Source organism: Ambystoma mexicanum, chromosome 4q (assembly GCF_040938575.1).
Source record: "Ambystoma mexicanum isolate Mex_15411 chromosome 4q, UKY_AmexF1_1, whole genome shotgun sequence".
Classification (NCBI taxonomy): Eukaryota; Metazoa; Chordata; class Amphibia; order Caudata; family Ambystomatidae; genus Ambystoma; species Ambystoma mexicanum.
Genome location: NC_090928.1, coordinates 1043181666 through 1043209007, shown reverse-complemented (window position 1 = coordinate 1043209007; position 27342 = coordinate 1043181666). Strand labels below are relative to the sequence as shown.

Sequence of the window (27342 nt, the reverse complement as noted above, 5' to 3'; positions counted from 1 at the left end):
CTTGTCATGAAAACATAGGGACAAATCTTTGCCTATCCCGTTGAAAAGATTGTTTCCTAAGGCTACCTTTGATTTTGCCATGTCCTCCTTCTTACAGGCCTTGCGAACACAGTCTCGAGAACATTTGGTCGACTGACGTTCAGTTGCTCAGTCACATTCTCTAACTCAGGAGGGGAAACCTTTTCTTTTATGATTCTCAGGCTTATGTCCCCACGGATAGCTTCTGAAATTCTTTGTTGCGTATGTGCCATGACTGGCTGAGCACTGTGGTGTACGTGCTACGAAGAAATTGGTTCAGAGACATTTCTGTTGGCCTGGATTAGGGCAAGAGGTGCAGGAGTATGTTGCCTCATGTATATGATATGGTATGGTATGATAGGTTATTTATAACAAGCTTAATAACCAGAGGTTTCTTAGCGTGGTGTCTGCAGACTAAATCACCTCGAAGGGCCCGTTAGGTCACTTAGTGCAACCTGAAGTACCTACCCGTTCTTGGGGTTCCATCTCCACCGACTTTATAGTAGATCTTCCTTTTTTCCAAGGGCCATTCGGCAATCATGGTGACTATTGACTCTCCTACTAAGTTGGTGCATTTTGATGCTCTCCCAAAAGTGCCTACGGCACCTCAAATGGCACGACTGTTTCTCCGTTCTGTATTCTCTGCATGGTTTACCTGACTCTATTCTCTCGGATAGGGGTCCGCAATACACCTCTAAGTATTGGACTTTTGTTTGCAAAGTTCTGGGTATCGGAAGGGATCTCGCATCAGGATACCATCCGCAATGTTCCTGTCTGGGTTTGCGGGCCCCAACACTTCACAAACCCTCAATATGCACCTGGTCGCTGGTCTTCCTATCCAGGCGGTCTTTGACTTTATGATTGCACCCTTGTACATCACATAAGTGTGGCCTATATCTTGCCCCCCACATCATCCTCTGGAGTCTGTGCCTCTCCTGACAATCTCTAAACTATCCACACAATGCATTGACTGTTCTCTCTTTTGTCTCAAATCGCCAAACCTTAACACGCTTTCCTTCCTGGACTTTCATCTTCACTTCCACAACCCTGTACTGCTATGCGTTACACCTGTTTCTGGCCTTAAAAGATAAAAGAAATCACTAACTGTGTGCACATCCTGATTCATGCTCCTGTTTGAGAAACATTTTTAGCTGTGTTCATATCCTGAGTTATACTCCTGTTTAAACATCGTTTTTAGCTGTTGCACACCCACTTTTTCATGAGAATGTGTTGACAAGCCCCCCCCCCTCTGTTCTCGGTCTAGTGTGCGATCTGTCATCTCCCATTGTGTTCATATTGTTCATTGTTGGGATACTGTGAGTGGGTACCCCTCTGCCTTCTGCTCTGGTTTGTTACTTGCTCCCTCAACCCCCACCTAATTTCCCATTGTCTCTGTGCTGTTATTCATTTCAGCCCTACACCCGCTATCACTGTTTCATCTGCGTGTTCACTGTTGTCTGTGCACATCACCCCCACCTACTACTCTCCCTGCGCCTCTGTGGCCTCAGCCTGGTTAAGTGTACCTCACTCTCTGCAATTTGCCATGGCACTCTCTATCTCACCGATCTTAGCAAACTGCTTCTCTATCTCTTATCCTTCAACCCTTACCAAGTCTGGCAGGAAGAAACCCAAAGAAGGACATTCTGGGCTCCAACCCATGCCTTCCTATTGCAGGCACCTACATCACTGCCTCTGCCAGTGAGACTCCCACCGATATCATCTTTGTCGTTCCCTCACCTGGCCTATGGACTCTCCATATAATCGCTCTTCTCTCTCCTTTCTCTTCCTGACCCATAAATGGTGGCGCCCGCTGGGAGGTCCTTCTTGCCCTCTTCGCCACATCCAGGGTTATCATCAATGTCTACCGCAATGGTTCCATCATGGTAAATGGTCCTCAACCCAACCTTCTACTCTTTCATAGGCTCCGCCCTCCCCTTATCAGTCTTCCCTCTCCTTCTGCCCCAGCTCCTTCGGCATCCCTGGCTCCCTTGTCAGCTGTGCCCACCTTGGCTCCCTTGGCGCCTCCTAACCACCCTTCTTCCCACACCACGGCCTCCTTGCCGCCACCCCCACATTATCAACCTTGTCCGCTTCCTCCTCTTTAGTGAACCTGCCACACACTAACAATGTTTCTGGGGCTCCATTGCACCCTGTGGCCCCTCCCGCACTGGCTCCCTTCTCGTCCACTGCGGTCCTGACTTCCTTGCCGGCCTTTGTTCCTCTGCCCCCTTCAACCTCTGTCCTTCAGGCACTCTCATCGCTTATGGGGGGACTACTGTCCCCTGCTTCCCCATAAGTCTTTCACAGATGGCAATCTGCTCCACTTTGCCACGCTTAACACTCGCTCAGCTGTCAAACACTCCTCTGACATCTGCAACCTCCTGGAGCTCCTGGATCTTGATGTTGTTTCCCTCACAGAAACTTTGTTCAAGGAACGCTAGGTCACGGGTTTTGACACATTTCTCCCTGAAGGCTACAAGATACTCTCTCTGCCAAAACCACACAGACCAGGAGGGGAGTGGCAATGATCTTCTCTGAGTGGATCCCTGTGTCATTCCCACTCAGGCCTACTCATCCTTTGAGTGCCTGGTTTGCAGGCTTTCCCTCTCTCCCAGCTCCTCACTCCTGCTGGCCACCTTCTATCGGCTACCTGGTCAGCCCTCCCTCTTCCTTTCGGAATGGGCTGACTAGCCTCCTCTCTCCTTTCTTCCTCTTTTCCTCCTACTGGATGATTTCAACATCCATCTCGACCCACCCGATTCCTCAGGACTTTCCGCAATCTTTGCGACTCTCTCTCATATGCATGCTCCTCGTTTGATTCGCTCTTTTCACTGCCTACATCCTTGGAATCCTGGTCCCAACTCGATGGGGAGGGGGCATACTGTTACAATTCAGTGTGCTTGTTGGTCCCTATAGCAACACTTGCCAGCTACAGTGCATGGACCTCGACTGTGGTATTCCAACATGGCCGCTGTTGTAGCTCTTATCGGTCTAGTTGCTACAGCAGAAGTTACGGCACCCAAAGTGAACACCCGGAATCAATTGCAGTGCCTTTCGCATGAAGAGGAAGAAGCTCCTGAGACTGGCGTGTCGCTCTGCTCTTAGAATTACGCCTTTCGTTAGTATGCTTTTAGACTGCCTGTATGAATGCTGACTGTATGACCCTGTGATCTCTTTCTGCATCTATCACAAAGCTTCTCGGTCTCTACAAATCCCAGCGACTGCCCGATTCTTTACTGGCATCTTACACGCTTCCTGGGCAATTTTCACACTGATACCCTGGCAGTTAACTTCCCGTCAGAAAATATTGGAGTCCATTCTTCTGAAGAGTCAAGCGGATCCCGTTAAGGGTTTTCTTTCCCAGAGAGTTTCCCTGCAGCTGCTCTCACTTTGTGGACCACTGTCCTTTCATGGTGCGTGCGGTTGCAGGGGGATTCCTTCATTACTTCTAATTGGTCCATATTCTGCAAGCAGGTCAGTTATATATGGTCCCTAATGTATGGTGTCTCTGCAAACTATAACAGGTACAGCTTTGGAACTCTTTCTACATATGAGTAATCCGTAGAAGCAAGGTATCTACTACAACAATAAATGAATTGCCTTCAATAATCTTCTTTCTGATGTATACACTCTTTCTGCTACAAAATTCTCATCCTCAACCCGCCTACTCACCATTTATTTGGAATACTGTGATTACTTGAAAACTGTGTTGTACCCTGTTCTTGGCAGTTTAATTGTTCCTATTGGCCTATGTGAACCTTGGAAAAATGGTTGGAACCGAGGTATGGGAGCATGTCCAATTCCATAGATCACATCCTACGTCGGTCGCACCTATGATGCCATGACGGAGCCGGCCTTGAAGCCACATCAACGCCTCCTGAAACCACAGAAGTGAAGGATGGTGGAGAAAGTAAAGTGAACCACACTGTGTACTGGTGCAAACACTGAGGAGTGGAGTGTGAGACCAGAGGCAACATTCATGTGAGGTGTAGCCGAGAAACCAGACAGGGTTCCATTGGGAGTCCTTAGAGGAATAACAATTGAGAGACTGGCATGCAAGCTGCAACCAGCGGGACTGAAATGAGAAGGCCATAGATGAATGACACGTGTAGAACTATGTTAAATGGAGTAGAAGTACAGGCCTAGACAGGAACAGGGAGAAGCAGGTTCTGTGAACGTTGGACTATTAAAGAAAACTGTTGCAAGTTGAAATGCCATGTTAACCAGAGAGAGAGTGTGGTAACTCTTTTGAGAGGAGAGACGAACATTGGTTACATTTGAGAAACTATTGTCGGGTGAAATGACATATTAAATGAGAAGGTGATACTGAAACTGAACCACTCTGGTGGTGAACACCAGGAACCAGTGAGCTGCGATCCGTATATTAGAACAGACTGGGAACCAAGAGAGAAAGTTCCTAAATGTTTATGTGAATATTAGACACACGCTTCAGCAAGGTAGGGTTCAGGAGAGAAAGTAACTGAATTACAAGGACCTGGATAAGGCAGCCTTTAGTCAGAAACTACCTATTAAAAGTCATGAAGTGCACAGGCTCAGAAGATCAGAGTCAAAATCATCCGGACCACCTGGAACATTAACAATTATGTTTTAAAACATATTTTTGGTGTCCATTTTCTCTTTCTGAGATATGTCATGTTATGTCTGATTGGTTGCGTCAACGGTAAGTCAGTTGTTCATCTGTTGTTTAAAAAGATGCTATTAGACCATGAAGCTAGGACCATTTCTCTAAATTATATGGAGTACACACATAAAACGTGCAGCAATCCTGTTTCTTGCTATCCGTTTCAGTCCAGATTGGATTAACTTGCATTTAAAATATACGTTGTGCATGAATTATGTTTTATCCAAAATGCAATGATGTGACCGGAAATGCTTAGTTCGTTTATAATGTATATGAACATTGCAAGTTTATTCAAGGGAGGAGGAGGTTTTTTATAGTGCAGTTGCACTGTAATTTTCTACATTTTCAATGGATTACCATTTGCTTCTTTTTTAACTGCTCATCTTCAATATGTGGGTACGGTGAGGTACACAATTGTGCTTATAATGTCTTCAATTACTAACTGTGCCAGTGATGTACAGTAGAATAATGCTGCAAAACATTTCATATGCTTGAATGTCTTGTTCTTTTGATTCTTCCAGAACGGAGTGTTGTTGCTGGCTCAACTATTAAACGACGATCCAATCCTCAATCTTAAATGCAGAACATATGAAATCCCCAGGCATCCCGGTGTCACAGAGCAGGTGCAGAAACCGCATTCTCAATTAAACAAGCAAATAACATGGCATTTCAGTCGCTATATGTCATCTGAATGTTAATCGCAAACCTTTTTATAGAGGGTTTTGACAGTTTCCTTAGCTTAGCAAGCTCTATCGTTCACATGTTAAATGAGTTAACTCCTACACCACCTCTTGACAGCTCCTGACAGGTTTTCCTTGATTTCCCAGTGCTTCACATATCCATTGTTTTTCATAATGTTGCAGAACAAATCTTTTTCTCACTGTAATTTTAACTCACACGTACAGCGTTTTTTATTTCAAACTAAATTGGACCAATGATTTGTTCATTCATTTGCTCTGCTCAATAGCAAATTGTGAATGTGTATGGCTTTTTATTGTATCCAAAACATTTTAAAAAAATGTTATTAAACTATATATGGATTGTCTTGCAAAAGTATTGAACATCGAATTACCACCAACAAAACTGACTTTTATCTGTGTGCACCATCTGCAGTGTTTGTGATGTATCTGTTTCTATCTCTAGCTGCAGCTGGTAAAGCTTTCCTATCATTTCTTTGACTGGGGAAGACCCAAAATCACTGCCGCACAGCATCCTGTCCCCTAAGTAAGACGTCAAAAGACCCTAAATAATGTAGAAGGTTTTTGAAAATGTTAGGCGGGTGAAGGCTGCACATTATTTTTATGCCCATCCCTAGATATATTCCCTTGATTCTTATAGTCACATGCAACAATGTGGCGCAAAAGAGCTGAATACCTGTCATCATAAGCTAATGGTGGCTTGGAACACCTTGTCTAGAATGACCCAGGTAATAAACATGTGATTCTCCAGCATGGGGTCTGGCATGGATTCACATGCTCATGAATATTCCCCGTCGTCAGGCTGGGAATCCTCGGTAAAGAAAAAATCATTATCAGTTTCGTTTCTGATCTGACTTTCGTAGTAGTAACCAATCACTGATTTCTGCATCATACTGACCACAGCCAATGACTGCCCTCTCCCTAAGCCCCGCCTCTGGCAGCCATCCTCAGATTTTTACCGCACGTTCAAGTGTTGGGATCCTCGTGCTATTGCTCTCGAGCTTTAGTGCGTTTTCGCGCTTTTTTCATAGGAAAATTACTCTCTTTTTCGGTCAAAAGAGCCTCAAGCTCCACCGTTTCTATATCCGATCAACGGGGACCCGTGTCGGATTCTTCTACGCCCCTCAAGGGTGAAGATTTCGTCGAGCCACGCTTTTGGAGGACTCCAGAACTTTCTCAGGCCCATCTCGGACATGGCCCAGGAGAAGGGAAGTTCGACGCCCGGGAAGCTGTTCAGGGTCTGCCCTGCATGCCAGCTTCAGAATGTCTTCAAGGAGGATGAACACTCCCTTTGCCTCTACTGCCTGCATGAGGACAAGACGCACGTGGAGAAGGACTGTGAGTTTTGCGGGAACATGTCGGAGTGGACCATGAAGGACCGCCATCTGCGCCTCGTCAACTGGCTGGAAGGGAAGAGCCCGTCAGGTGAGAAAAAGAAGTCTGAGCGGTCTTCTAAGACCTTTCAGGGCGCCCCGGCGACAGGGGCCCAACAGAAGGCCAAGCACCGCGAGTCCGCGGGCACCAGGAGCGCTGAACGGTCGGGCTCTTCGGTTGCCAGGCAGGGCGCAACCTCCCCGGCGCCATCAACCACGAGCCAACGCTCTGGCTCGGGTAAGAAGTCGTCCGAGCTCCCGGCGAAGCTTCTGGAGAGGCCCCGGTCGAGCTTGAAGGCCAATTCGGAGGGGGAGCGAGGTGGTGACCCCCCACCCAGGGAGAAGGCGGTGAGCGCACCTAAGGTGGCGAAAGTCTTGATCCACCCGGCCAAGGCCTCCATCGAGACAGTCGTGGCGGCCCTGGCTCAGCCTGTGGAGGCTATACCAGTGGAGGCGACCTCGGGGCCCAGAGTCTCCCTGCCACCGCGGAGGGAGTCCTCTTTCAAGCCCATCGACAGGACCCCCGTGAAACCTCCGACGGAGAAGAAAAAGGGGGGGCAGGAGGCCATCGTGGATTCGGCCTCAACCTCTGAAGAGGAGCTGATCGAAGTCTTAAACCACGGCATTGGAGTGGAGGAAGACCAGCCCGTCGGGAGGGACCCCGACGAGGGGGACGACGAGAACGTCGAGGGTACCGACGAGGTTCCTGTCCGCCCGTCGAAACCCCCTCAACCAGTGCCGCAAGACAACTCGGCAGCCATTTTGTTGGATATACAGTCCTTATGCTCATAGATAAGGACGAGATTTCCGTTACCACCGACGGAGGAACTGCTACCGACGGGGGACGCGGAGCCGGGCCCTTCTGGGAGCCCTCCTCCTAAGAGAAGAAGGATTCATCCTCCACCTCCTTTTCAACCATTGCGCCAGTCTCAGCCCTCCTCCCCGTCCACGACCCGGGGGGATGACACGGGGATGGACACGGCCGTGACGGGGACAGACGACGAAGTTTACCGCGAGGATCCTCCGTCGTCACCTCTTCCCCGGGCTTCCCCGCCCGACGAGATTGGATCGTTTCATGCCATGATCGCCAGGGCATCCGAGCTTTTCCAGCTCTGCCCGGAAGAGAAGAAGAAGGAAGGCTTCCTTTATCAACGGCGGGAGACCAAGAGGAAGACGGTCCTCGCTGTACCTCTACTAGACGATATCTGGGATGAGGGTCTCTCCCTCCTCAAGAACCCATCCACAACGCCTGCGAGAAGGGATCAGTACGGGAAGAAGTACCGGGTCCCGGACGCGGCCCCCTTGTGCCTTCGGGCACAGCCGACCCCGGACTCGGTCGACTCCGCGGCGGCCAGGAAGAAAACGGGGGAGGGAGGGCATCGGCCTCCACGTCAACTTCCCCCCCGGACGGCAAGGGAAAGAAATTGGGGCACAGAGTCATCTCATCGGCAGCGACGACGATTAAGGCTGCCAACGCCTTGGCTATCGTAGCACGCTACGACAGGGAGTTGTGGTACAAGATCGCCCCCCTGCTAGACTTCCTACCGGACGACAAGAGGGCTGAGGCCCTAGAGATCTTGCAGGAAGGGGAAGTGGTGTCGGACCACGCCATTACGGTAGCAACGGACATCGCTGATACTGGCTTTCGCCAGTTGGGCAACAGCGTGTGCCTTAGACGGCGTGGATGGCTCAAGGCAACGGACTTCCGGCAGGACGTGCAGACCAGAGTTTTGGACATGCCGTTCGACGGGAACAACCTGTTTGGGAAAACAGTGGACGATTCCCTGCAAGCCATCAAGGCGGACACGGAGACGGCCCGGGCTCTTGGTGTTCTCCATCAGCGACGGCAGCCCTTTCGGAGCACCGGAGGCAAGCAGGGTGCCTCCAAAGGTTCCGGCGGCGGATATTCCACCTACCGTCAAGCGGCCCATTCGTCGTCACAGGAAGCCTACAGGGGACGAGGCAAGTCGGGTGGACCCCGCCGTCGTCGCCAGGGAGGACAAGGCGGCAAAGCCTCATCGAAGCAGGACTGAACCGGCCGTGGGGTCGGGCCCCCAACGAAGCACCCCGGTGGGAGGCCGGCTGGCGAACTTCGTCGGCTGTGGGAGTCCATCTCTACCGACCGTTGGGTGCTGGACGCTCTGGCCCAGGGTCACGTGCTCGAGTTTCTAAAGAAGTGCCCGCGCGTCCCCCCCGTGGCCAGGAAGGAACATCACATCCCTCAACTTCTCTTGGAGGTAAAGGCGATGCTCAAGAAAGGCGCCATCGAGCTCGTCCCAAAGAGGCTTCGGGGCTCCGGAGTTTACTCAAGATACTTCCTCGTGAAGAAGAAGACAGGAGGATAGCGTCCCATCCTGGACCTACGACGACTGAACAAATTCATCAAGGCGCAGAAGTTCCGGATGGTCACCCTCCAGCACGTCCTGGGTCAGCTGGAGGAGGGCGATTTCCTGTCGTCGTTGGATTTGGAGGATGCTTGCTTCCATATCCCCATCCTAGGGGGACACTGAAAGTTTCTCAGATTCGTGGTCCAAGGGCGGCACTACCAGTTCGGAGCCCTTCCCTTCGGATTGAGGTCGGCACCCAGGGTGTTCACCAAGTGCCTCGCACCAGGGGCGGCGCGGCTGCGCCTGGAGGGGATCCACGTCTACCCCTACCTGGACGACTGGCTCATCCGAGCAAAGACCAGGGAGCTCGCCGCGGAACACACGGCGAGGACCGTCCAACTACTCACGGACCTGGGATTCTCCATGAACTACGCCAAGTCCCACCTGGTGCCCGCGCAAGACGCACTGTTTCTGGGAGCGAAACTCGACACAGTGGCGCTTCTGGCCTCGCCGTCGGAGGAAAGAACGAGGGCCATCTTGGGCAAGGTGCAGCGGATGCTGGTTGCGGATGCGGCCAAGGTGAGGTCCATCAAATCCCTCCTCGGAATGATGTCTTCTTGCATTTATCTCATCCGCCTGTGCAGGCTTCGGATGCGCCCGTTGCAGGAGTTCCTGGACGCTCGCTGGATCCAGACGACGGGCAGTTTCGAGGACAGGATCACACTCGACGAGAGTATCTGGCGAGCGATCCGGTTGTGGGGCACCCGCGCGCATCTGACAGCGGGCATGGACTTCCAGACCCCGGGCCACCAGAAGACAGTGACCACGGATGCCTCCCTGGAAGGGTGGGGAGCGCACATCGAAAATCTGCACGCGAGAGGCCTTTGGCTTCCGACGGAGAAATCCCTCCATATCAATGTCCTGGAGCTCTGTGCAGTGTTTTGGGCCCTCAGGTCCTTCATTCCGTCCCTCAAGGGCAAGGTGGTGAGGATCTTCACCAACAACACCACCACCATGTTCTACATCAGGAAGCAGGGCGGTACCAGATACCCAGCCCTGTCCAAGGAGGCGCAGGATCTGTGGCCTTGGGCCGTCGCCCAAGGGATGTTTCTGGTGCCGTTTCATCTGGCAGGAATAAAAAACACCATCGCCGACTCGCTCAGCAGAGAGCTGCGCTCGTGCCACGAGTGGGAACTACGACAGGATCTAGTGGACCGCCTCTTCCGACGCTGGGGCACACCCCAGATCGATCTGTTCGCGACGGCGACGAACTCCAAGTGCCGGAGGTCCGCCAGCAGGTTTCCCCAGCCGAGGAGCATGGCCGATGCTTTCTCGTTCCCCTGAGAGGGCCTATTTCTGTACGCGTTCCCTCCTTTGCCGTTGCTGATCCGGCTCATCAACCAGCTCTAGAGGTCACGGTGCAGGATGATACTCGTCGCACCCGCGTGGCCGAGGCAGATATGGTTCCCGGACCTCTGGACTTGTCGGCGTCCCCGGCAATCAAGCTGCCAGTGGACGCGGATCTTCTCTCCAGGGAAGGAGGCACCATCCTCCATCACGACCCGAAGTCGCTGAACTTGCAGGCCTGGCTCCTGCAGCGCTAGAGTTTGGAGGTTACGACATACCGGCCGACTGCAGAGAGGTTCTTGCAAAGGCCAGGGCGTCCACAACTCTTAAATGCTACGGACACAAATGGAAGAGGTTCTCTGTCTGGTGCCACGCACAGAAGATTAACCCTCTACGGATTACGGCTCTGCAGGTACTGCCGTACCTACTGACGCTGGCCAAGGCTGGACTAGCGCACGCTTCCATCAAGATTCATCTTGCTGCAATCTCCCGATACACCAGAACCACGGGACGGACGTCCTTGTGGTCTCATCGTCTGGTGAAGGAATTCATGAAGGGACTGTTCAGATCGTTCCCGCCGGTGAAGGCGCCGGCCCCGGCGTGGGAGCTCAACGTGGTGCTGACCAAGCTCATGGGGACCTCCGTTCGAGCATCTGCACTCAGCTTCTTTGAAGTTCTTGTTGTGGAAAACAGCGTTCCTTGTGGCCATCACCTCTGCACGACGAGTGGGAGAGATCCAGGCCCTTTCCTGCAAGCCCCCGTGCTTGACTTTTCACGACACGAGGGTAGTGCTCAGGACGCACCCCTCCTTCATGCCCAAGGTGCCGTCGGACTTCCACCTCAACGAACCCTTGGTGTTGCCTGTTTTCTTCCCGTCGCCTTCGTTGCCGGCTGAAAGGACTTTGCACTCGCTGGATGTGGCTAGAGCGCTGAAGTTCTACGTGGACCGCACGAAGAGCTTTCGGAAGACGTCACAACTTTTTGTGAACTTTGGACCTGTCAATCAGGGGAAGGCTCTCTCAAAGGCTTCCATTTCCAGATGGCTCTCCGGCTGTATCATGCACTGTCATCGGTTGGCAAACCGACCGCTGCCCGGCCGTCCGAGAGCCCCTTCCACCAGAGCGATCACAGCTACCATGGCGTTCCTATCTGGTGTGCCCCTGCTGGACATCTGCAGGGCTGCTACGTGGAGGTCGACGCACACCTTCACGAAATTCTACTGCGTCGACCGGGATTCCAGGGAGGAGTCCAGGGTCGGCCAAGCAGTGCTGCGCAACCTGTTCGCCTAAGGTGAGCCTGGTGAGGAGGTAAGAGATGCTTAATGTTGAGTTGTTGTATTGCTTAATGTTGAGCCTGTTGCCACCTCCCGTGGTTGTGCATGTGTGCACTGCTATGTATTCTCTTATTCATGAGCATGTGAATCCATGCCAGACCCCATGCTGGAGAAGGAACAAGTTACTTGCCTGCAACTGTTGTTCTCCAGCATGGGTCTGGCATGGATTCACATGCGAACCCTTCCTCCTACCCCTCTGCGGTTCTTCACTTGGTCATACTGCCACTTCACGTGCTACCAAATCTGTGGATGGCTGCCAGAGGCGGGGCTTAGGGAGAGGGCAGTCATTGGCTGTGGTCAGTATGACGCAGAAATCAGTGATTGGTTACTACTACGAAATTCAGATCAGAAACAAAACTGATACTGATTTTTTCTTTACCGAGGATTCCCAGCCTGACGACAGGGAATATTCATGAGCATGTGAATCCATGCCAGACCCATGCTGGAGAACAACAGTTACAAGTAAGTAACTTGTTCCTTAGCCACACCTCATACGAGTGTAGCTTACTAAAATGATATATGGGTTCGCTTGTTGCAGATGGAGGGAAGAATTCTGATACACTTTTTTATCAGTACAATCATGGAAAATTGCTTTCTTCTGAAGTATGGATGAGGCATACATGACTAGGTTCTTGCTCCTGCTTGGAACAGCCAATGCCACGTAGGGCTGAGAGGGTGATGCAAGGAAACATAAACTGCTTATTGATGTGTATTTAATATTAATGTTTCTGTTAACAGTGAAACAGTGTGATTAATCCCTGATCTCCCTCCCCCTTCAAAAACATTGCTTTGCAAAGGAACCCTATCTTCTTTAATGCAAATTGTGTGGGCAAGGACCCATGTTTTAGGGTGAGAAGTGGACTAGTACTTTATCCTCACCCACTTGTGTATTCCAACATGAAGTGCAAAAAACAACCCAAAAGAAGAAACATCTTCTAGATTCGGTCTGGTCCTATTCCACACACAATGCCCCTGGCCGTATGGTAGGTGTAATGAGTAGTATGTTGTGGTCAACCAGAAGAAGGACATGGACTAAGACGTGCCATGTTAAGTGGATGTTTATTTAAATAAAACTAAAACGCCTATCAAGCATTACTGCTATGAGGGAAGTTCCCTGCCTAACAAACTTAAGGTAAGGATGCGCATCAAAGTCCAAAAAGATGTAGTCCTTAGTCCAAATCCCAATAACTAACTGGCCCTGGCACTTAGTAAACCTTAACAAAAAGAAGGGGGCCTGGAGCAATAGCCTCAGTCCTTGGCCTGGCCCAACACTTGGATTTCTTCTCCACAAAGTTCATCAATTTCCCTCATCACAATTCTCGGCCTCTCTGCAGGTTCTGGATGTCAAATTGTAAGTCTTTACATATCTTTCATGCAGTTTCCTTTTTCTCAGGAAAAACATATATTCCTTAACGCAGTTCCACCATTTATTACTTGGTGCTTGGCAGTGTCTTTATCTTGTTAAACGTGTTTGTACTTCTTTACCGAATATAATGGTTCGCATGAACCAAAAGTTCTAAAAATGCTACCACCAAAGGTTCGAACACCAAAAGTTTGATCCTTTGGTGGTAGCATTTTTTTAAAAAAAGAAACGGGGGCTACTTCGGTGTCCCCCCAACACCCTGCTCACTATACTTTGCAGTATAGTGAGCGGGAGTGGTGGGGGGAACCGCTGCAGCCGTCCGTTAAAAAAAAGAAAAAAAGGACCCTACGGCGCTGGTTCCCGATCACAGAAGTGAAAGGGAACTGGCGCAGGAGGGACCCAGGGTGAGAAATAAGGTAAGTGGGGTTTGTTTATGTTGGGGGTGTGGGTGGGGATGTGTTGAGGGTGTGGGTGAGGGGGGTGTCATGGGTGTGTTGTGGGTCGGGTATGTACGTATGTTAGCATGAGAAAGGTGCACGTTTTTAGTAGTTCGCACCTTTCTCATGCGAACTTTCCAGCCGCGGGACTTTCAGCCGCGGTCGGATCACGTAGATCCTGTTAAAAACTGGAACCGTCCAGGTTCTTTCTCCTCACGGTTCTGTTCACTTTGTTTCGTGATTGCAGGAGTCCCCAAAGCCCTCTGGCCTGCTGATAGTATTGCTAATTACAGCCTCTGCAGGTTGTCTGCCTGTTCGGGTGTTCTGGGTTCACCTAACCTTTGTGGCTTCTCCATCTTTTACTGTTAATGCCTCTTGATTTTTCAGGGCTCCCCAAATCCCTCTGGCCCTCTGATGGTCTTGCTTTATTAGGGCCTTGGCAGGTCATCTGCCTGTTCGGGTTTTCGAGGCTCCTGTAAACCTTGTGGCTTCTCCAGCCTTTGTAATCACTGTTCGCCCCTCTCAAGGGCATTACCTCTTTTGGAGCACTCTGTTCTCTTACTCTGCCCAGCTCGGCAGTTGTTTCACTTCTTGTGTGGAGATCGGGGATCCGGCTTCTCCACTGCAGCCTGGTCTGAGTCAGTTCATGGTCCCATGCCCACCACGACTTCCATGTGGTCACACCACCATGAGAGACTGACGCTTTACTGTCTCCATCTCTCTTCTGCCATTGGCTTCTCTTTCCGGCTAGCGATCAGCTCGCTCTCCATGCTACCGCCAGCACTGTGGTCTAGCGTGGCTCTGGCCCTCCAGAACGTCATCCCATCAGAGATTCTCCGCTGTGTAAGATTATCTCTTTAATTCCAAGTTTTTCATCGTTTTATGTACATTGTCGCAAACAAGAGGTGTGTCACTGTTCTTTGACTTTGGAGTTCATGTGAGATCTAACATTACCTGAAGCCAAAGAGATTGAAGAAATGTCACTTTTTGGTGAGTGCAAAACAGAAGTAACAATAGTCTTTCGAATTGTCATGTAGGCAGACAATGTACTTTGGACAGGGAGTTCCTTACAGGAATGGGAGTCACTCCCACCAGTGAGGTCCCACTTGCCCAGACACCTAGGTAAGGTCTTGCTGAGCGTGCTCACCTCCGTAGCCTGAAAGGGGGGCGCTCCCCCTAGGGGAGAAGGGATGAATTGCTCAGATTTGTTACTTTGGTTGTCGCCAGTGAGTAAAGTCAGGATGGCAGCTTCGGTCTCATTATAAGGCTGAAAGTGCCACCCTGCTTTCTCAAGGCCTTGGATATTTTTGGATTCATCCAAGGCCTTATCAGTGATATGAAATCGATATGTACACCTTAGACTCTTTGGGTCATGTGCCCCAATACCCCATTTTCCTATGCAAGTCTCCATGCATGTCTGCTTGTATGGACTCGAAAGGTAGTGGTAGCATTAGTTTGATTTGAGATGGGGTACATCCTGCTGTTCCGTAGAGTTGTCCCTGTTGGTAACCCTTGCGCCAAGTATGGCGACACATGGCGACACATTCTCTCTGTGAGAGAGAGTTGGGGAGGAAGGATAGCTCAGGGGCAAAGGGTTTGTCTTGGAAGCAAGACAACGCAGTGCAACACAGGTTCGAATCTGGATCCCGCTCCTAGAAACTACACACTGGTATGAAGCACATTATAAAAGAACATTTATAAAAGAACAATTATATATATGTCGGTCAGGTGGTGGATCCACACCGCCAGAAAGTCCTTGGTGGCATTCAAAGTCTATTTCTCTGTCAATACTCATGTGAAAATGTTTGCAGAGGTTCAGCCCTTTACAAATGGTCAGTGTAAGACACCAAAGGGTATCTCACCTATTAGTCACCCTCTTAGGTGGCCAGGGCACAGCCATCGTCTTTGGATCCTGACCCTGGGGGTGGACCAGTATGGGAGGATCACCTGGGCGAGGGGTCCTCGGGAAGTGTGGTGAGGCGACGGATGGCGAGACAACCCCGTTTCCCGTACCCATGACGCCTCCCATTTCATAGGATTCTCTAATGTCCCAAATTCTCCCCCTTTTCCACACACACTGGGCTGAGTAAGAGGGCAACTGCGAGTACCCAGGCTAACCAGAACATAAACCATTTGACATGTCCCGCTAATCGGGTCAGGCAAAGTCAGGCACTTGACTTTAATCGCATACATCTAATACCTATTAGCTCTCCCCACACGGATAAAAGGCGGAACATAGAGACACACTCTGAGCAAGGTGGAACACAAGAAGCAGCAGAACTTCCGGGGCAAAGGCGAACCTACTGGAGCAGAGCGACAGATCGAGGGACGAGAGCCAGGGGTGAAGGAACCCAGGAGTCCCCTGCAGGAAGCAGTTGCCTCCAAAGAATCATAAGAGATACGTGGAGAAGGCCAAATTCCATAGAAGAAGACTGCACTGTGTTTCAAAGGCGCCTTCGACCCTCTCGGGTGAACGACAGAGTTGGGGGGGCAAGGCCAAGTCTGTGATATTAACCTTGACTCATGAATCAAAAGGCAAAGGCAAGAGAGGAATGCACACAGCCGGAGGGTTGGCGAGCGACAAGAAAGACAGGTGTGTGTTAAGAGAAGATTGAAGTTGCAAAAGTATATCGCACAATTGAAGGCTGCACACATGTGGATTGAACGCAAAGAAAAGGCACACCTGTGGTGAACTTTAAAGGCGATAACTGTAAAAACCAGTGATAGAGAGTAGTGGAGTGATCCAGCGAAAGGAAGTAGCCCACTCGAAAGTCTCTGTGAAAGGTGAAATGTTTTATTAATAAGAAATGAAGTGAATGAACTTGAAATAATGTGATGATGTTGAAGGGTTCCTGCAGAGGTCTATAATAAAAGCCTTGCACATTTGAAAGTCTTCGACATCAGGAAAAGGTCTGAGCCCAAAATTAGTGGAAGGGAACCCTAGCAAAGGAGAATAAAGCTTGGGGAAGGGAATCCCCCCGCAAGTGCTGTGGGTGAAAGGTCTGAGCCCGATCGAAGGAGACCTACTTGAACTTTTGGTTGAACTGTGAACCTTTTTTTTTAACTGTGAAAGAACTTAACCCTGGAAGAGTGACTTCAACGTGGAATGCCAGGTGGACCTCGATCCACGTTTTGAACTGCTTTGTTTTGAGAACCTAAGCCAGAGTGTGTCTTCCTGTCTACGGGGACCGCCTTACACTGTGCTGTCCAACGTGGGGAGGAGAGCTGACTCGGCTACTTTGATTCTTTGTATTTTTCCACTGATTTTTCTTTGGCTACATATTTCCCTTTGCGCACTTTTTGTATAAGAGGTAGGGCAGGCATTAGGTTTTGTAGTACAGGCAATTTTTAATTGACAGACTGACTAGGATTGTATTTTCTTTATTATTTGATGGTAGAGACTACTCCCATTATCTATAGGGCAAAGTTCAATAAGGTTTTCGAAATTGTACCTTTTGTGTCGGTGTCATACATGTGATACCATGCCATCCTTACATGAGTTATGGAGAGGCGGGGTGGCATACCTATTCTCATAAATGTAATCTGTTTATTTAAACACGGTACATTTTGAATGATTGTTTATACCACATGATGTAACTTAATGTTGGATATATAAGGAAGAAGGGTTTCATTGCCCAACAAAATGCCTTATCCAAAGAGTGAGTTTGTGCTGACATGTATGAAAAACATGCAGACTTACACAAATTATATTTCAATTTATTGCGAGGAAATTATGAAAGGTCAATGTGCATTATAAGTTATGTACATCAAGTTAAATCTGTTGAAAGGCTTTGTGATGGGGCAGCCCACCACAAATAACCAACTGACTCTTTGGAAGTACAAGGGTGTTTAATGAACTTAGTTGTCAGATTGGCTGGTTTTCTCTTCTGGTTCTTCAGGGCCTAATGGGATGGGAATATTGGTGGTGAGGCCTGCCCTTTCCTCTCTCATCTTTCCCCAGAGTCTGGTTCCCACCTTCCAGCCTCAGACATCCTTACCGGGTTGTTAGTAAACTACTGATTGGTAACACCTATCTGTCTGTCTTTCATCTTCTCTGCCCTTTAGGTATTTGCCTGAGACGCTGGCTACCTGACTCCCTAGGGAACTTCTAACTTTCCCTCTCCTGTCCGTGGTCAGAACTGAAGGAATAGCTAATGATGTCTTATTTCACCCAGCATCACGCTCACACCTTTTACACCCTCTCGTACCTGACCCTTCTCTATGATTATCTCTTAAGTTGTTCTCCTCCCACCACGTCTCTGTCCCTCCAATTTCTCACTCTGCCTTTCCACCTCCACCCTACGACCTTACTTCCTTTACCACTCCTATTCTTACTCCAACTTGTACCTCCAACTCTTCTTCTACCTCTGTTGTCTCTTTTCCCTCTCACTCTACTTTCTACTTCTCCACCGCTTGCTATCCCCCTCAATATAATTTCTAGCTCACCTAATGACAATAGCCACTCCTGCTCTTCCACTTACTGTCGCTCTTCTCGCTTTACTGCTGTTCCTATTCCGCTACTACCACCACCTCTCTACTTCTACTGTCTTCCTCTCACTAGACCTCCAGGTATATCATACCCTGCTCACCTCTGTTGCTAGCCCCTGGTCGGGTGCCAGGGACACCCAGGGATTTGGTGCCTTCCACACCCCTCTACTTATTCCTATCTCCTTCACTACTGCCACCACCTACTTACTTCTGGTTCCTACTACCACCTCTACCACTACTTCAGTCTGCCACTACTCCTACTCTACCTCAAATACTCACACGCTCCTCTCTCACACAAACACTCCACAGACCCCTCCTTATCAATAGTCTCTGCACTCAAAAAGCTCTTGCCTCCACTGGTCTCTCGAACGTCCTCCACCGCCTCCTGTCCTCACCCAACTAACTCACATCTACTTACTCACACACACACACCACCTTAAAAACCCCACGCCCTCCCAGGATTAGCTGCTTACCCTATCCAATCAATTACCTGCCTCCACAGGGTGCGACAGGGGAAGGCCACGGGAGGGCTTAAAAGGACAGGTGAGCCCTGCCCCTTTTTCAACATGGACCCTGCTTGCGTCCCAGCACACTGAAACAGTAAAGACCTGCAGGGCTTTTCAAAATAATATTAATATTATCCCTGTTGGGCTAGGTAATAAGGCCTTCCTCGGGACTATAAGAAATCCCTGGTGGGTTAGTGGTTTTTCTCTTAGAGGGATCCAGCTGACACCTGTCAGCTGGAGTCACGCTCCTTTGCTGTCCACTGTTTGGGATAAGTGTGGCACCCCTTTGGTGCCACTCGCCCCTTCCGGCGTCCTTTGCCAGTGTTGTGATGCTTGGTGGCATCCCTTAGCAGGGATGCTGCCAACGTTGCGTGTTCTAAAGCATCTCTCCTGGAGCTACTGCAGCATTTCCTCTCTTCTGCTGAAGCCCATAGGCCGCCATCTCTGGTGGTAAGGAGGGGCGGCTAGGGGGCATGCAGCATCCAGGCACTGATGGGATTGGGATAGCTCCTTGTCCCTCCCCCTCCCCCGTTGAAAGGGTCACAGAGCTGGCTCTGTCACAGCTTACACTTTATTAAATTGTCATTACCAGTAAGAATTAGGCAAAGCATTTTGTTTTCCATTTTACATGTAACGTTAAAATGCCAAATTTATCTGAACTCTATTTAGACTGAAATGTGTTCATCCAGTGCTAAGCTCTCAAGACAGAGCCCAAAGATTAGCTTTCTCTAAAACAGACCTCTTTGTTAATCAGCGACTAAACAATTAAGGGAGATTAATAGGTAAATATGTCTACTCTGAACAAAAGGCCTGGTTTTAAAAAACAAGAAAAATACAGCTAAGTGCGAACTAAATATTGGCAATCTGAAAAGATCAGTGGGCCTGTAGATTTTAAGAGCAAATGAAGATCAGAGTTCAGGATGCATGGCAAAACAGTAATGGCCACTTCAGAGGAACAGATGTACACATAAAACCCTCCACGTAGCAGAGCAAAAGAGACTCAACTATTATGTGTCTGTTTCATGAAAAGTACCCTCTTAAATTAATCATTTGTTCCTAGGATATATGTTCAACATAGTTTCTGTTTTTTTAAAAACTCTGAAGGACACTTAATGTGCAATCTAGAAACCAAATGTATTTAAAGTACCAAAATAATTAAATGCGCACTACCTGCTCTAACTTTGGAACTCTTTGCTAGTCTTAAAAACCAAGGGCCTCATTAAGAATCCAGCAGTACCCGCTGGTGCGATCGACGTGGTGCCGCCAGATTCGTAACAATTTTCTGGCGCCTGATATCCCGGTGCCACCGGGACATTACAAGCCCTGGGAAGACGGAAGCACCAGCACCATTGCTAACGGTGCTGGTGCTTCTGTGACAAGTCTGCCTGCAGGGGCCGTTACGCCCGGCAGGTCAGACATGCCGGGTGCAACGGCCCCTGCAGACCAACTTGTAGTGTGGCAGTCCAGAAAGGATGCCGATACGTTGCTACTGGCACCCTTATTTTCTGGACCACCACATATGTAATGAAGCCCTAAAGCTGGATTTGAATTAAAAAAGAGCCCCGATCACAGCACATGAACAGGATATATTGAAATGCATTCATTATTAATACATTTACGTATTTCAGTAACCATGATTTGCCTGTAGGAACAGAAACATGAAGGACATCCCTGAATTTAGAATGTTATTGTAATTCTTTATATATATGCCTCAGCAATGGCTCAAGACCATACAAGAAATAATAAGGGAAAGACGTTTCAGTCCATTTTGATTAGAATTCCTAAAGGGGGAGCTAAATTGGTTAAATGCATCCCCTTATGACATGGTAAAATACATTGAGCAGAGCAAATTTGGGGATTAGAGTATGTGAAGAGAACCTATCCGACTCCCTCCAATATGAAATTGCAGCTTCATATTATGCTGCATGGGTGGAGTTTTGTTGGGCATTTAACGTTATAGACATAGCAAGTTGAGAGAGTTTTTGGGGGAAAGCAGCAGAGGAAGAGAGCCTGCTAAGCAGGATAAACTGATTGCGGTTCCACCTGGATGTAGTTGATGCAAATTGTCTTTAAGGCCCTTTTCCATATGGAGCTCAATGCAGAAGCCCTTCCTAGGACAGAATCATATTGCCTTAAAGGGATTTAAGAGCTGAAAAACGGACAGAAAGAGCTTAACTTCCATTGCAGACAAGCTACGACCAGAAGAAATTCCATATTATCCAACCCCCAAAAAAGGATTTGGGGCCCATAATCCCGAAGAACAATGAAGAAAAGTAAGGGCCCCCCTATACTGTACACATGGGCAAACCTACAGTCATTATGACAGGGGTTATGAATACTGAGTGGTGGGGATTCAAGTAGTTGCTCTGACTCTGATGAGGGGAATTTGACTTAAAAAGAAAACCTAGAAAAAGAAAACCCAATCACATTTTGTGAAAGACCCAATCAAGCATTGTAAGGCTATGTATTGCTTTATGATCTCTTATCATGAACATTGAAAATATTCTGTTTGGGAACATTTAGAATTGTACCAACAGATGGCATCATTTAGATTGAAAAATGACCAAAACAAAATTGAACACATGAAATGGACTTGCTCCCCAGAGGTTTCGGGTTTCTTTTATGGAATTAACACAGATATCATTAGAAATCGTCCTCTGACAGGGTTGCCATTTTAAAATATTTTTCCACACATAGAGCCCCAAAAAGTCTGCATGACCGCCTATAACTTGATGTGTGCAGAAATTCAATCTTCTAGGAAGATTGCTGAAGAATTCAACCACACATTTGCCCAGATTTCGTGGCATGTTGATACTGAAAGTCAAGACTTTAAAAATACTTTCTGCTACACCCTTCCAAAATATGTAGTTCGAGATTTTGATGAATGAAGATCACTAGAATGGATTAGCAACCAAGCTACAAGTATTTATGAAGTACAGACACCAACAACTCTTGACAAAGCCACCATTAATCTAGCAACAGTGAAAAGTACTCCATTGAACTTCAAGAGAGCGGGGCCAAAGACTTTCTCCTCTGCTGTTAGACATACTAACACGCAGAGAATAGTCTGTTTGAAGCCCATGACTAGTCCTCTACCTGCCATACAAAATACTGATGCAACACAATCAGAGACTTACAATAGTCCCATGTATTTAGGTTTTAGGCATATCCTTTTCTACAAATATACTCCACCATCGTAGAGAGAGACGATCGGAACCCAGGATCTGGTTCGCAAGGAAATTCCAAACCAGGAGTTTTCTCAGAAAGAAACAAATCACTGCCTCCTAGCGCCAGTTACCAAGACAACCTTCCTTCTACTAGGTTCCAGGATAATGGATCCCAGTGTCAGGGTAAGTGGAGATTGAGCAATACATACAACAGTTATCAGAATAATCAGAATTTCTGGTTTGGAAGAGAAAAATACATTCCAAGTGAGGAATAGAGATCAGACCAAAGACCATCCCGCAGCTAAGGCGGCGGAGAAAAGATTTCTCAATTGGAGTAGCAGGTCAAACAATTGACTGAGAGCATTGGTCAAAAGATGAGTTCCTAACAGGGAAATTCTAGTTCTCTTAGAAACACCATCCAAGCCGTATCAACAGCTCGGATTGTACAATGACCAAGAGGAATTTATTTCAAATTAAAATGTACAAGGGAGATGCAGTAGGAAAGACATTCTAAGCCATGAAGGAACTATCTGAACCCATAGTTCAGGTGCCCTCTGAATGAAAAAGGAATCTGCGTTGAAAGGGTAAGTAAGGATGACAGGATTAATGCTTTGATATAATTTTTTTAATCATAGTGTTAAAAGGTCAAAATGACTAAGTAAAATGGTGAGCAGGAATTAAAATATCTCTATCACATACACAGTATGTATTGAAATGTATGAATTCATAAATGTACATATTTTAATAATTCTGCTGGACCTGTAGCAACAACTAAGGATCGCACTAAATTCAAAATGTAATTGCGATTCTCAATAATAGGCCTCAGCAATTGCTCTGGTCCGCCCAAGAAATTGTAAAGAAAAGACATAGTTAAGTGTGGTTGTAGGTCAAAGGATAGAAAAAAAAAGGGTAGAATGACAAAAGGGTCGAGTCAATTGGACTGAAAAAAAGGATCGACATTTTTTTTGGGGGGGTAGGGGGTCCACCACCAAAACCCCCTTTTTTGTGTCACTAATTGGGGACTGGTCCTGTGAATGAAACATTGTGGGAGTATATGTAAAATGGAATGCCCTAGAATGTATACCTGTGCAGGGCTTGTTAGTCTCTGTCAGTAACCAAGTATTACTGTATTCCCTAAGTTTTGACCGGAGCAATTTATTTCTGGGTTTGTGAGCATGCTGTACAGCGTGACTCATGGATTTTCATGGATTGGTAGACTTGTTGCCTTGTGAAAACAATAGTTTACATAAATGAAAATCCTGGATCTTTTTTTACCCCTAAAAGTGAAATAGCCAGGTTGGAGGTTACTTCCTCCCCTTCATCCCCAAGAACATGATGTTAATTTAGATAGCCAACTGTTGGGAAAGATTTCTCTTTTAGCAACTTCCCCTCCATACTCTATTGACCACCACACTCTTTGTTTTTGTTTCTGAACCTGTCCTGACTTTTTACAGGAAACAGTCTTCAGCTTCACCCCCCTGGCCATTGTGCATTTTGTTATGGTATAACTGATCAGTCATTCAGACTATTAGTACTGAGAAACTGTTTCCGGTTTGTCTTTTTACTTTTTACCTTTTACCTTGTTGGTAACTTTGCAACAGTGCACACAGCATCTTACAATGCAGTGCCATGGGGATACATTTGTATCACCCTAGTCTTTTACATTTGCGATTTCTGGGTTACTTTTATATGTCCCTAAAGACAAGCTGGTGGCAGCAGATACATTTTTAACATTCTTGCATTATTTTTAGTGTGCACGTTCGTATTTACTGCGTCTGGCTACTAAACGTGACTAGTGCATTAAAATGGCTGTGCCATGAGATTTCTTGCATGTTCTTTGGCCGTTTTGTTGTTTGTCATTCTTACTACCTTCTCTGATCATGAAATCCCTCATATGGTCATGCATTGAACCGGAAAGCTGCTGGATAGTATATCGGGGACATTACTCTGTAAAAGACTAGGAATTCAAGTATGTTCTATCAATTGAAATCATCATCTGAGGTCTTGACAAGGAGCCTGAGGAGGGGAGCCATAGTTGTGAAGATGTTTGATGTCATGAGCATGACACCACTGTGGAGCGAGGTGCCCACTGAAAGAACTCTGAAAAGCCAGAACAGATCCAGAAGGGGGAGTTGAGCCTGAAGAAGAGAATCATTGGCCCATCTGAGCAACAATACTGCTGCAAGACTTAAACTGCAAAACCAAGAGGAGAGGTGCTTTGCTGCGAGACTCAGGACAACAGGAAAACAGTTGAGCATAACGCCAGTGTGGAAAGTTGTCCCTGCAAACAGCACCATACATTCATAAGGAGACTGCCAGGACTAGTCTGCTGTATTGTCATTGTAGGGAGCCGCTATGCCTCACCAGTCACCTACCGCTCAGCAAAAGACCCCTGAAGTGTACAACTGCCCTGAACAGGAGAACAGGACAAAATGATAAAATCGGAGCCAATCTCGGGATTCGAAATTGCTGGGACCTGAAAGTGATGCGTCCACCCTAGAATTTAGCTTAAAACAAACAGTTACAAGGAGCTACCTTTGGTTCCTCTGGCCAACTGGTGTCTTGGAAACATGCCTATGTGACAATACCTTTGAGTGTTTTAGAATGTAAATAAAGAATTGGGACACATCTAAGACACATTTACATGCAATGGATTATACACAATGGCCAAAACGGTATTGTGCATCTCATGTGTAAATTAGATTTGCGGTGCACTGAGTACTCGCTCCTGATTCCCTATTGGTAGCTCCTGCCAACTGGGTGATGCCAAACACCCAGGCACTAGTTTAGCTCCTGCTCATCAAGTCTTAATTTCAACCCTGCAATCTTCAGTTCTCTTGGATGGCTCACTCTCTAAGAAAAGAAAGAACAACATGGGCATTTCGATTCATATGCTGTGCTGCATATGCTCTTCTCCCACTGGTAATCTAATCCGCCTTGGAACCCCTCCTGAAGCTCAACAGGGATATGGAACTGTTTTCAATGGATTGGTTGACTTCTCTGAGAACTGGTTTGTCAGAACTAATCAAACTTTTTTTCTGAAAAATGCAGTTTTCTATTTGACCGAAGTATATCTTGTTATGATTAAACTAGTTTAATTAGTAACCAATCTACCCAAAATTCAAACTTCTGTTGTGAATAAATCTCTCCCTAGCTTGAAAAATTAAGTCTTTTTTGAAGCCTAGGAGCTCCTATGAAGTAGTAACTAGGAAGACTGCTGTTTTAGGCGCTTAAACTAAAATGTCTAAAATAAGCAGAAGGCACTAACTCACGCTGGACTTGTTCCTTCTGTGGGGAGCTGCTTTGAAGAATAAGGGAGAAGTGTGTCACCGATTTTCTTTTTTCAGGGGTAAACTCCCTAAGAGAGTAGGTTGGAAAATGAAGCTTCTTTGCGTTGAACTCCTAGCTTTTGAGTGGCTCTGATCCAAGCAGATGCTGACTCAGACAGGCAGGCTTTATAAGGGGGCGGCGGGGTGGAAGCACTGCGAAACCGTGAGCACAGAGAGGCTTAGGGCTACAGAGGGAAAGTTCTTCTTGCTGACAGATTTACAAAATGTAAAGAGGGAAAGGGCGCACACAGAAATACTACCCAGGCACCACAATGATTGGGGTAACACTGCAGAGTTTTGCGGAGTGACACAGAGACACTCCCCAAGCACAGACTGAGCAGTTTGGTAAACAAAAAAAACTACTGCTGAAAAAGAATAGGTCTGCTTCTGGAGCAAAGGCTTTATTTTCAAGTAAGACTTTGAAACTAGTCTTCTCTGGACAAGTTGGTCGGAAAACAAGGCTGTAGTCAAAAACATTTATGAACCTACAAAAGGTCTTCATGAAATCCTCTGATTATTTGTTTCTATGAGGCACTTGAACTGCTATCTCTGTAAGCAGTTGTAGTCGTAAATGTACATACTGTGACAAACCTAGCAAGGTAGTCCCTGTTTTCCCAGAGAAAGTCTTCCCTTATTTGGTCAAGGAAGTGCAAAAGCTACCCGACTCTGACCATGGGGGTGGCTATTCGGGGGAGGATCACATGGGGGAAGAGCACCCTCTGTGTAATAGGGGCGACTCAACAGAAGAGACATGGTATACCGCCCCATCTCTAGGGGATGATGGCATGCATTTATTTCCATCAAATCTATGTATGGCATACTGTGAGATGGAACAACCCAGTGAAGGTAACAAAATCACCCATACATACCCTTTTGAGACTGGGACGAAGAGGAGGGATGAGTAATGAAGATTAATACAACCGCAAAGAACAATATGCGTACTAGTTGGTGGGAACATGTGACTACTTCCAGAAGATTCAAAACGGCAGTGGAAAACCAAGATGAAGGAGAATTAATTCCCGATTCTGGTCAGAATGCGAGAAGGAAGCAGGCGGTCTTGCCGAGTCACAGTGAACCTGGAGGCACCGTCCAGAGAAAGCTCGAGGGAGGAGCCTTCCTGCTGTAGCACCGTGACCAGAGAAGGCTGTGGGAAGGAGACGGATGTAGGGCGCAGGCCCAGAGGCGGATGCTGTCAGTCTGAGCTGACGGCAAGAGGCAGACTGAACCGTTGGAGGCGAAGGACGACAAAGCCGCCAAAGAAAGCCGGTGAGCCTGCGCAGAAGGGTTGGGAAGCCGGGGTGCTTTGTCTGGTCTACCGCCTACCGGAAAGAGTTCCAAATAGATGCTGGGGAAGCTGGAACAGGGAGATAAGAACCCTGGGACTGTGTGTAAAGCTCCAAGACCTGTATGGAAAAGAGACTGTGAACCATTGTATGATTGGAAAGCAAGTTGAAGATAAAATCAGTACACTTGGGAGCGTGGATGGAAGTACATATTATAATTTGGAAAAGCCTGGCAAGTAAGTGTATTGGGCATGGAAAGTAGCGGGTCTGGGACCTGCACCCAATTGTGAACTGTGCAAAAGGAAGATATTGAAACTACAATTCAGGGGTATTCCAGCTAAAACGAGAAGAGATGGCTGAATCGAAACTCAGCAAGAGCAACTCGTGCCTTGAGAGCCAAGGTCAGACCAATAGAATGAGCGAAAAGTAGCTTCGCGGAATCGAAACTTAAGAACAGAACAGCCTAACTCAGAAAGGCAGAGATAAGGAGGCCCATGTAGGTGGCAAGCCGAACAAGAATTAAATGCGCAAATAGAAGGAAAACTAGGCAGATTCACGGTGTGAGCAGCACGTGACCATCCGAGCAAGAAGAGGCACGGGTGCACACCTACGCCTGGCAGTCACCCAGACAGAGATATAACTTTTCCTGACAAGGGGGGGGGGCGTGGCTAGGACGGCCATGTAAGAGGAAGCACTCCGGAGAGGCTCCCTCGATCCGTCGATGATCCTGTGGCAAAGTGCGTGCGCGGACTCCTGTTGGCGCTGATATTAAACACACCGAACTATGAACATTGCGAGCACACTCGCTGAACTTTTGGTGCATGGCTGATGCACAGAAACAAAGTTGCAGCTTCTTGAATTTCGGGAGCCCTGCTGCGGAATGAATACAAAATGGCGGGGAACACACAGGAATAGCCGAGGGGTGCTGCGGCGGCGATGAAAAGAGGGCCCGGCGGGACCCCAATCTCATTACTGCACCCTGCTCCAGGTAATGGCTGAGCAGCTGTGGATGCGCTGCAGAGCGGCGGAAG

The 27342-nt window shown here is 47.9% G+C and overlaps 1 protein-coding gene across 1 annotated transcript in view; it reads left to right on the top strand.

Annotated features, from left to right (window-relative positions):
* The window catches only part of RAB3GAP2 (RAB3 GTPase activating non-catalytic protein subunit 2), a 2371691-nt gene that overhangs the window by 328107 nt on the left and 2016242 nt on the right, over window positions 1-27342 (top strand). Inside the window, exon 7 of the mRNA XM_069608591.1 lies at window positions 5182-5283. Within this exon, the coding sequence (XP_069464692.1) occupies window positions 5182-5283 (102 nt within the window). The remainder of the gene's footprint in view (window positions 1-5181; window positions 5284-27342) is intronic.